Source organism: Giraffa tippelskirchi, chromosome 5 (genome assembly GCF_054371585.1).
Source record: "Giraffa tippelskirchi isolate mGirTip1 chromosome 5, T2T-mGirTip1v1.2.pri, whole genome shotgun sequence".
Taxonomy (NCBI): Eukaryota; Metazoa; Chordata; class Mammalia; order Artiodactyla; family Giraffidae; genus Giraffa; species Giraffa tippelskirchi.
In genome coordinates, this window is record NC_137279.1 from 175,419,665 (window position 1) to 175,431,733 (window position 12,069).

At 39.5% G+C, this 12,069-nt stretch overlaps 1 protein-coding gene across 3 annotated transcripts in view; it reads left to right on the forward strand.

Moving 5' to 3' along the window:
* EIF2B3 (eukaryotic translation initiation factor 2B subunit gamma) overlaps window positions 1–12,069 on the forward strand; it is a 115,089-nt gene that overhangs the window by 51,848 nt on the left and 51,172 nt on the right. For 2 of the 3 annotated variants that reach the window (XM_081488701.1, XM_081488699.1), the window contains exon 5: window positions 1,803–1,914. In XM_081488701.1, the coding sequence (XP_081344827.1) occupies window positions 1,803–1,914 (112 nt within the window). The remainder of the gene's footprint in view (window positions 1–1,802; window positions 1,915–12,069) is intronic. The other variant, XM_081488702.1, reaches the window with a different exon arrangement.

The following is a 12,069-nucleotide window of genomic DNA, read 5'->3' on the forward strand; positions in this document are numbered from 1 at the left end:
TTCTTTATCCTTCCTTCTTTGGAGTTCACTTATCTTGGTAACAAAACAAGAATGTAATTTTTTATGACAGTTTCTCCCTATTCAGATTAAAACACTGAATGTGAGATAACCAAAAAACATTTGAAAGAATGAATGCTTTCAAGAACCTGAACTAAAAACACATTATACACTTGAGTGAAACATTTGGTTTTAGGTATAGGCAGCTGCAGCCAACAGGGAAGCATATTAGATTATATAGTGGCCATTGTCTGTCAATAGGAGGTAGACAGGTTCATCTTTAGAGATGCCATTTTTCCTAGAACTCAACTTTTAGTTTTTCTCTTTCAAAGAGGTGTTGAATTATTGCTTGTTGTGAAGATCAAATGAGAGCATGTCTTTTGTTTAATTTTTTTAAACTTAAATATTTTATTTGATGTTTTAGTTAAAAGCACTAAATACAGCTTTATAGATATTATTAATTCGTTTAGTTCTCCTAACAATCCTGTGAGGTAGGTGTCGGCACTATTATTTCCCTCTTACATATGAAATTGAAGTAATAGAAGTTTAGTATTTTGCTCAAAGATGTACAGGTAGTATGTGGAATTCATACCCAAGTAGTCTAACTTCAGAGGCTCTCTTCTTAATCATTACACTATGCTGTCTCTATGTGAAGATGCTTTTGTAAGCTATAAACAGATACTGTACGGATGTTAGTAGCAGATTTTATTAACTGTTCAACATTGTACTAGAGGTTGTGGAAGATCTAAAGGAATCATAAATCTGCCTTTTTAGAGTTTGTAATCTTGTTGGGGGAAAGAAATATGACACAGAAGACAGCAATAATATGGCAGCCTATAAGATCACTGTCTGCCAGAGAACTCTCCTCATCTAGTAAATATGTGCCTTACTTTTTTTCATTGCTCCCATCCACAGCATAGAATCTAGTGCGTAATACACATATAGTTACTGTTGGCTAAATGTGGATGTCCTTAAACACTGTTTCCATTTACACAGTGAGCAGACCTAGGTTATTATTTGCAGAGAAGTAGTTGTACTTTCCTTCTGTTCCATGCAGTGAACTTGCTATTCATCCACTTAATTTGGCCAAGCAGTATCTTGATTGCCCCTCTTTTTCTTTAACTTTTCATTTTTGATATTTACTTATTATTTTTAACAAATAAAAATTATATATTTAAGATAAGTGGCATAATGTTTTGATATATGTAAACCTTATAAAATGATTACCACAGTCAAACTAATTAAAATATCTATCCTCTCCTTAACTTTTCACTTTTTAATATAATTTCACATTTACAGGTTATAGGGGTAGTACAAAGATTGCATATATCCTTTACCCAGATTGCCCAAATGTTACCATTTGCTCTAGTATTCTCCCTCTTTCCCTCTTATGTATTCAATATGTCTGATGTATATACAATATATTATGTTATCATTTTTCTGAATTATTTATGAGACTAAATTGCAGATATGATTCTCTTTGCCTTTAACACATCAATGTGTGTCTTTCCCCCATACTCCTCACCCAAAAAGGACAGTCTCCTAAGATAGGAAATTACATTGGCACAATACTTTAGTCTGCAGACTTTATTCAAGTTCACCAGCTAACCTAATTATATCCTTTAGAGCAATACAAAAAAATTCTGACTGCCCATGTTTTAAACACTGTGATGAGTACGTGTTAAATAATACTCACTCCTGTATTTGGCTCCAAAAGCATTGTGAGCAGGTGCCCTGTCCCCTGACTTAGTCACACAGGCATGGCCAATGGCTTTGTTTGATTTTCCTTTTTTTGTGTGATTCAGTGGAGCAGCGTGACTTCGTTGGAGTGGACAGCACAGGCAAGAGGCTGCTCTTCATGGCTAATGAAGCAGACTTGGATGAGGAGCTGATCATTAAGGGATCCATCCTGAAGAAGTAAGCCCTGGGGTTTTTCTTTTTGGCAGTTCTCCTTGTCTTAAAACAAAATAAAACCACCCAGTGGATGGGAAAGACGAAATGAAAACTAGATTAATCTGTGTGAAACTGACAAAAGTATGTGAATGTTTTCCCATGAGGTAGGATAGAGGCTTTTCTTCACCACACAAGCTTAGCTTTTCCCTGTGTCTTTTCTTGCCAAGGTAGAATCAAATCCTGCTTCAGAGCAGGGCAAGTGGCTGTGGAGAGAACAGGAAACAGAACAATCTTTCCAACAGTGTTATAGAACTTACTGGGTTTTTTTCAACTGTGGTAAACACACAACATAAAATTCATCACTTTAACCATATTTAAGGATACAGTTCAGTAGCATTACGTGTATTGACATTGTTGTGAAGCAGATCTCTGAAACTTTTTCATCTTGCAAACCTGAAACTCACAACTCTCCTATATCTCCTCTCCCCAGCCCCCAGTAACCACCATTTGACTTTGTTTTTCTGAATTTGACTACTTTAAGTACCATTTATAAGTGGAATTATATACTATTTGTATTTGTCACTGGCTTCTTTCACTTAATTAGTATAATGTCCTCTAGGTTTATTCACGTTGTAGCATGTGTCAGAATTTTTTTTCCTTTTCAAGGCTTCATAAATTCCATTGTGTATATATACCACATTTTCTCTATCTGTTAATCAATCAGTGGACATTTGGGTTGCTTCCACCTCTTGGCTATTGTGAATAATGCTGCAGTGAACATGGATGTACAAATATCCCTTTGAGATTCTGCTTTGAATTCTTCTGGATATATACCAGAGATGAGATTACTGGATTATTTGATAGTTCCTATTTTTTATTTTTTGAGGAGTATCCATACTATTTTCCATTTTACAATCCCACCAACCATGCAAAAGGGTTCTAATTGCTCTGTATTCTCATTAACATGCGTTATTTTCTGTTTTGTTTTGTTTTTGATAGTAGCCATCCCAGTGGCTACACATGGGCAACATAGTCACATTTTCTTTAATCAGCATTTTATTGACTGCTTCCTCAGCTTGGACTTCAGAAGCCACTATCCTCAGTGGGCATCACTGCCTGATGCCACTACATAGGAATGCTTAATAAATGTTTGGAGCCTGGATGAAATGAATGTGAGAGGGAAAATTGGGAAAGAAAAATGTCTTACTGGTTGGTATGTTTTTTCCACTGGTTGGTGTGTTTTTTCCTGTTCATTTGTTTTGCTCTCCAGCACATTAGAGGTAGCAGACATATTTTAGAGTATATATTTTAATGAAAGTGAAGTTAAACTCTAGTTTCAATTGGCCCAGTTATTCCTATGGATAAGAGTTCTGTATTAGAACTTTGGTTGTCTCATCTATAAAAATGAGTTTAATAATAATAGGGCTGCTATGGGGAATTTGTTGTTGTTCAGTCATTCAGTCATGTACAACTCTTTGCGACCCCATGAACTGCAGCACACCAGGTTTCTCTGTCCTTCACCATCTCCTGGAGTTTGCTCAAACTCATGTCCATTGAATCAGTGGTGCCATCCAACCATCTCATCCTCTGTTGTCCCCTTCTCCTGCCTTCAGTCTTTCCCAGCATCAGGGTCTTTTCCAGTGAGTCAGCTCTTTGCATCAGGTGGCCAAAGTATTGGAGCTTCAGCTTCAGCATCAGTCCTTCCAATAAATGTAAGTAAAACAGTTAGCATAATGCCTATTCCATAGTGGTTGACCAGAACATAGTAGACATCACCTGTAAATAAACAGCTCTTGAGAAAAACACTTGTAGATTAAAGTGGCTACTTCAGATTATATCACAAAACTTCCTACTCCTAGTTTCTAATCAAGTGTGAGAAATAGTTTAAAAAACTGGCAGAGGGACTTCCCTGGTGGTACAGTGGGTAAGAATCCACCTGCCAATGCAGGGGATACAGGTTCAATCCCTGGTCCAAGAAGATTACACATGCCGTGGAGGAACTAAGCCCATGCGCCACAGCTGCTGAGCCCAAGTGCTGAAACTACTGAAGCCCGTGTGTCTAGAGCCTATGCTCCAAAAGAGAAGCCATTGCAGCAAGAAGCCTAGGCACTATAACAAAGAGTAGCCCCTGCTTGTCACCATAAAGACCCAGCGCAACCATTAAATCAATAAATAAAATAAAAAATTTTAAAAACTGGCAGACTTTCAACAGTAGCAAACACAGTAGGATAATTAAACATAATAAAGCTCAAAAATTGGTGACCAAGGAAAGAAGCAAGATTCCAATGAGGAACAGAAAGGAATAACAGTAGGCTCCCAACTCCACCTTATCAGCATTCCCCAGAAGCCATACTGATGTGTTAATGAAATCCTGCAAATTCTCACTAATAGCTCCAGATCTGAAAAGAAGCAAACTGAGTACCTATCTGTACATTTATCATCTTCTGACTGAGAAGCAATGGAAACACTGCTGAGGAGTAAATGATGCACCAGGGAAAATGAATGATGAGGTTGACTCTAACAGAAACAAAAGATCTGACCTTAAACAATGAACAGGTGAAATAATGTGAAGCTGGAGACTTCCATAGGAATGGGGTAACTCCTTAGGTATATGGAATGAAACCAGAATGTTTAACAGAATCTTGAGAAAGAGAAATAATCAAACAAAGACTCTACGGTACCCTGGTGAGTTCCTTATACCCTTTTCATCTCTCCCATGTACATCATTCCCTGAAGCTGTAGAAAAGTACACAGAATACAAAATAACCAAGACTCATATGATAGCCACTCTCGGATACGAAAGGATGAAAGATAAGAATTCATCTATGGGACTTCCTGGTGGTCCTGTGGCTAAGACTCTGCATTACCAATACAGGGGGCCCAGATTCAGTCCCTGGTCAGGAAACTAGATCCCACATGCCACAATTAAGATCTCACATACTATGACTAAAAGATCCCACATGCTACAACTAAAACCCAGTGCAGCCAAATAAATAAATATAAACATTAAAAAAAAGAATTCACCTATAATATATCACACTAAATAAAACAAGCATGGGCTTCCCTGGTGGCTCAGTGGTAAAGAATCTACCTGCCAGTGCAGAAAACGTGGGTTCCATCCCTGGTCCGGGAAGATCCCACATGGTGTGGAGCAACTAAGTCTTGCACCCCAACAACTGAGCCTGTGCTCTAGAGCCTGGGAGCCACAACTGCTGAAGCCTGTGCACTCTATAGCCCATGCTCTGCAACAAGAGAAGTGACCGCAATGAGAAGCTCATGCACTGCAACTAGAGAAAAGCCTGTGCAGCAATGGAGACCCAGCATAGCTAAAAATAAATAAAATTATTTTTTTTAAAAGCATGAATAAGACCAAAAGAATCAATGTATACAACTGTACAAACGTATAGCAAAAATTAAAGCAAGAAAAATATACTGCAAAAACCTGTCATGAGAAAAACAACTCAGTGAATACAAAGAATTTCCTTACAAATATACAATTCTACAACTGCAGAACAACTCAATGGACTGTGAATTTAATAAATAAGAATTCAGTGATGAGATGGGTTTGTAAAAACAAAATGAGATAAAAGAAGATATTATAGAACCAAGAAAATAAATTGAAGACCAAATAACTACAGAATTAATTAATTAATTTTAAAATGGCAAAGAACAGAACTGACACAACTGAAAATCAAATTATACATAATAGAGGAAAAATTTAAGATATCCAGTACTTTAGATGAAAATGAAATAATTGAAATTAGAATCTAATAGAAATAAGAGAGAAACATAATTCAATATAATTAATGTCTCATGTGGTCAAAAGATGCATTCAAAGATACAAAGGATTCTTGGTAAAGTAATTGAAGGATTTGGGGGAGGGGCACACCCTGCAGGATCTTAGTTCCCTGACTAGGGATTGAATCCCCGCCCCCTGCATTGGAAACACAGAGTCTTAACCACTTGGACTGCCAGGGAAATCCAGCACTTGGTTTTATATCTTCTTTTACTCCCCCAGTGAATCATTTAGGATTCTGTTATCCAGAATTTTGAAGGATCCCAAAAAGCATCAGTTCAGTTCAGTTCAGTTCAGTCGCTCAGTCGTGTCTGACGGTGATCCCATGGACTGCAGCACACCAGGCCTCCCTGTCCATCACCAACTCCCAGAGTTTACTCAAACTCATGTCCATTGAGTCAGTGATGCCATCCAACCATCCATCTTCTGTCGTCCCCTTCTCCTCCCGCCTTCAATCTTTCCCAGCATCAGAGTCTTTTCAAATGAGTCAGTTCTTTGCATCAGGTGGCCAAAGTATTGGAGCTTCAGCTTCAGCATCAGTCCTTCCAATGAATATTCAGGACTCATTTCCTTTAGGATGGACTGGTTAGACCTCCTTGCAGTCCAAGGGACTCTCAAGAGTCTTCTCCAACACCACAGTTCAAAAGCATCAATTCTTCGGCCCTCAGGTTTCTTTGCAATCCACCTCTCACATCCATGCATGACTACTGGAAAAACCATAGCCTTGACTAGATGGACCTTTGTTGGCAAAGTAATGTCTCTGCTTTTTAATATGCTGTCTTGCATGCATGCATGCTAAGTCGCTTCAGTCTTGTTCAACAGCCCACCAGGCTCCTCTGTCCATGGGATTCTCCAGGCAAGAACACTGGAGTGGGTTGCCATTTCCTTCTCTAATATGCTGTCTAGGTTGATCATAACTTTACTTCTGAGGAGTAAGTGTCTTTTAATTTCATGGCTGCAGTCACCATCTGCAGTGATTTTGGAGCCCCCAAAAATAAAGTCTCTCACTGTTTCCACTGTTTCCCCATCTATTTGCCATGAAGTGTGGCAAGGAGAGATAAGAAAGCCTTCCTCAGTGATCAGTGCAAACAAATAGAGGAAAATAACAGATTGGGAAAGACTAGAGACCTCTTCAAGAAAATTAGAGATACCAAGGGAACATTTCACGCAAAGATAGGCTCGATAAAGGACAGAAATGGTATGGACCTAACAGAAGCAGAAGATATTAAGAAGAGGTGGCAAGAATACACAGAAGAACTGTACAAAAAAGATCTTCACGACACAGATAATCACGATGATGTGATCACTCACCTAGAGCCAGACATCCTGGAATGTGAAGTCAAGTGGGCCTTAGAAAGCATCACTACGAACAGAGCTAGTGGAGGTGATGGAATTCCAGTTGAGCTATTTCAAATCCTCAAAGGTGATGCTGTGAAAGTGCTGCACTCGATATGCCAGCAAATTTGGAAAACTCAGCAGTGGCCACAGGACTGGAAGAGGTCAGTCTTCGTTCCAATCCCAAAGAAAGGCAATGCCAAAGAATGCTCAAACTACCGCACAATTGCACTCATCTCACATACTAGTAAAGTAATGCTCAAAATTCTCCAAGCCAGACTTCAGCAATATGTGAACCGTGAACTTCCAGATGTTCAAGCTGGTTTTAGAAAAGGCAGAGGAACCAGAGATCAAATTGCCAATATCCGCTGGATCATCGAAAAAGCAAGAGAGTTCCAGAAAAACATCTATTTCTGCTTTATTGACTATGCCAAAGCCTTTGACTGTGTGGATCACAATAAACTGTGGAAAATTCTGAAAGAGATGGGAATACCAGATCATCTGACCTGTCTCTTGAGAAACCTGTATGCAGGTCAGGAAGCAACAGTTAGAACTGGACATGGAACAACAGACTGGTTCCAAATAGGAAAAGGAGTACGTCAAGGCTGTATATTGTCACCCTGCTTATTTAACTTATATGCAGAGTACATCATGAGAAACGCTGGGCTGGAGGAAACACAAGCTGGAATCAAGATTGCCGGGAGAAATATCAATAACCTCAGATATGCGGATGACACCACCCTTATGGCAGAAAGTGAAGAAGAACTAAAGAGCCTCTTGATGAAGGTGAAGGAGGAGAGTGAAAAAGTTGGCTTAAAGCTCAACGTTCAGAAAACTAAGATCATGGCATCTGGTCCCATCACTCCATGGGAAATAGATGGGGAAACAGTGGAAACAGTGTCAGACTTTACTTTTTTGGGCTCCAGAATCACTGCTGATGGTGACTGCAGCCATGAAATTAAAAGACGCTTACTACTTGGAAGGAAGGTTATGGCCAACCTAGATAGCATGTTTAAAAGCAGAGACATTACTTTGCCAACAAAAGTCCGTCTAGTCAAGACTATGGTTTTTCCAGTGGTCATGTATGGATGTGAGAGTTGGACGGTGAAGAAAGCTGAGCGCCGCAGAATTGATGCTTTTGAACTGTGGTGTTGGAGAAGACTCTTGAGAGTTTCTTGGACTGCAAGGAGATCCAATCAATCCATCCTAAAGGAGATCAATCCTGGGTGTTCATTGGAAGGTCTGATGTTGAAGCTGAAGCTTCAATACTTTGGCCACCTCATGCGAAGGGTTGACTCATTGGAAAAGACCCTAATGCTGGGTAGGATTGGGGGCGGGAGGAGAAGGGGATGACAGAGGATGAGATGGTTGGATGGCATCACCGACTCGATGAACGTGGGTTTGGGTAAACTCCGGGAGTTGGTGGTGGACAGAGAGGCCTGGCGTGCTGCAATTCATGGGGTCGCAGAGAGTCGGACACGACTGAGCGACTGAACTGAACTGAACTGAACTGATGGGACTGGATGCCATGATCTTAGTTTTCTGAATGTTGAGCTTTAAGCCAACTTTTTCACTCTCCTCTTTCACTTTTATCAAGAGGCTCTTTAGTTGTTCTTCACTTTCTGCCATAAGGGTGGTGTCATCTGCATATCTTAGCATAAAGCATACTTATTTCCTCAGACAACTTCTGTACATCTTAGAGAAACATGACAAACGCTGTAGTAGAGAAAAGTAGACACCCATTTTCAATCCAACATTTACTTGTTGAACTGAATTAGAAAAAACTACATACATATATCAGGCTGTTGGACTTTTAAAAAATCATAGTTCTCACAAAAACTGAGAAAATTTGTTTGTAACCAAATCTGGGTAGATGGTTGATTTGGGAGGTAGTCAGTGGACTCATTAAATTTCACATTATGAGTCTGTCCATGGACTCATTTAATTTCACGTTGCCTTTTAATGTTGTTGCTGGAGTTTTGGGCTGCCAGCAATCTCTAAGTTCTCAAGAGAGGTGTTCATAAATTCAAATCATTTTTGTCTTCCTCATTAACTCTGGAAAAGATACTGAGTTTTTGTTATTTCTGGTATCAGAAACCTAAATAATCAACTGCCATTTCATATCAGAGGAACATTTCTTATATTCTTGTGGTTGCAGTCTGAGTGCTATCAGCATAAGCTCTTTCCTAAGTACAAAGTAAAACCTCAGAAATGCTAGAGTTCTCTCCTTTCTTAGGTGGTCATGACCATCAGAGACAGCTTGCTTTCCTACAACATCAGGAAAAGATAATGGTGGTGGTGGTGGTGGTAGTGGTGATGATGACAACAAAGACAATAATGGCAGCAGCTCTAGTTTTTCAAATTTTGTGCCTGGCATTGTGTTAAAGGCTTTTTTTTTTTTTTTTTTACAATAGCTCTGTGAAGTAGATTCTATTATATGCCATTTTACAGATGAGGAAATGAACAAGGATTAGTCAGAAATAAGAAATTCCAGTAAATATTTGTTGAATGAATAAGTGGGAAATCACCTAGTGACCAGCTATGATTGAAAGTCTGTAATCTAGGACTTGGCACTCTGTGATGAACGTTGAGGTATAGAACAAGGATTGGCAAATTTTTTCTATAAGGGGCAAATAGTAAACATCTTAGACTTTGCAGACCATCTAGTCTCTGTTGCATTTATTCAGCTCTGCTGTTACAGCACAGAAGCATCCATAGATATGTACCAGATGAGCATGGCTGTGTTCCAATAAAACTTTATGAAAATAGGAACCAGGATCTTCCAACTGACAGAAGGCAATGGCACCCCACTCCAGTACTCTTGCCTGGAAAATCCCATGGATGGAGGAGCCTGGTAGGCTACAGTCCATGGGGTCGCTAAGGGTCGGACACGACTGAGCGACTTCACTTTCACTTTTCCCTTTCATGCACTGGAAAAGGAAATGGCAACCCACTCCAGTATTCTTGCCTGGAGAATCCTAGGGACGGCGGAGCCTGGTGAGCTGCCGTCTATGGGGTCGCACAGAGTCGGACACGACTGAAGCGACTTAGCAGCAGCAGTTTACCAGCCCCATTAGAGTTTTTTTTCCTCTCCCTCTCTATAAAGAGTATCTATCATGGGGCCATTTTAACATAGCTTGTTTATGACAGCAGTCAGGATATGGCTGATGGGATGTGGAATTCTTTCTGTTGAAGAAAGAAGTAAGAGGGTTCTTACAGATTATTGTTTCCTAAACAATTTATCAAAATAAAATTTTAGGAAACAGAGGAGAATTTCTTTATATTTTAGAAGAGCCAAGAACATAAGATGCAATTAGAGGATATCTCTTATTGTATTGAAAATATGATCTTACTTATAGATATTTTAGAATCAGGCTATCACAGTTAGAAGGTCATTTGGCCCATATATTTCAGATAATGATACTGGAAGCCAAGGGAAGAAGGATTTGTTCCATATCATTTATCTAGTTAAAGAGTGTTAGAGACAGGCCTTTTCCATTTAGTTCATGCTTTATACTTTTCAGGAATACTATATTCAACTGGCAAATGTTTACTGAGTTTCCTCCTCTTGTTAAACCACTGTTTTGGTATTTAAGGAGGCAGGAGAATATCTCAAAGAGTTCACACTAGCCTTGGTGGAAGAAAAGATTATGCATATAAAAGCCTAACAAACAGTAGCAAACAATATCAGATTCTGAACAATTATGGCCAACAGTGTTCTAAGGGAGGCATCAAACTCTAGGGGCTGAGGTGATCAAGAAAGCATAATAGATTAATTTCAGCTTGAAGAATGGATTTGGGTCTGATACAGAAAAGGATATGGGAAGCTGAATCCTGTGTGGGGAGAATGTTCTGAGCAAAGATACGGGAGGCAGGGTATGCAAGACTTGTTTAGAAACGGTTTGGCCCAAATGGAAGCTCTCTGTTGGGGAGCACTAGGACTTGAGGCTGGGAAATTAAGTTGGTATAAAAATAGAGGGTCTTGAATATTGGGGAATTATTAAAAACATTTTGAGCAGAGAGAGAATGCTTTCAGTTCTGGACTCTGGAAAGGTAATCTGACAGTAGTGTGCAGGATAGGTTTAAGGTATAAGACCTGAAAAGAAATCCAGTGTTGCATTCCTGAATTCACAAGACTCCACAGAACAAAGGGAATGTGTCCTCTGGAATGCAGAAGGGACTACTTGTGGTCATCTATTATTATGTGAAACAAGGGACCTGACTCACTTATGTATCCATCAAGCACTGTTGTTTATGCTATATTAGATTGGCAGGCTTATTCATAAAATTCTTAGAAGCCAGAGTCTAATGTTTCTGTAATCACAGCTAGAAGCTGGAGATTGTCTCCTGCTTTCTCTTTAACCTCCTGGGGAACTAGTTTGTTGTTCTATATGGTGAATTGTTAGTAAATATCTCAGTCTCAGAGGTCCCTGCCAAACAGAGCAAGGTTTAAGCATGATAGGAGCAAAGAAGATGGACATAGCCAAGAGGTAAGGTGAAAATGAACAGCAGATGGAGGTATATTTTTCCTTCATACCTGTTGATCTCAGGGCCTTGAGTAAATGCTGGGGCAGATTTTCAAGCACTTTTTGAATACCAGAATGCAGTACTTCCTATCTTTCTTTTCAAACTGAAATTCCAAAGGTGGGAGTTAGTTCCTATGGGGAAAACACCAAAGTTGTCTTGGAAAAGGTGTTTGTGTATATAGAGAGCCAGAAGCCTCTTGTTTTCAAGTTTTCTTACTTTTACATGTACTGGTTGTAGGAGAAAAGGACAGTGAGGATGGAATGTACATCCCATCTGTTTTTTCACTGTCCAATAGAGGATGAAATATTTGACTGCAAATAATGTTCTGTTCTGTTGGGCCTTGGGCATATTTGGTCCTGGAAAATGAGATAGTGTAAGACACTTGAAGTAGGAGTCCTGCTCAGCCTACGGTCAGGTACAGAGACATTCTCCCTCTGTCATCAAGTAGTACTGATAACTTTATTCCAGTGGGCCCAAATTTCTTCCTGCCTCAGTGGATTTGGAGAAGGCACAGCATCCAT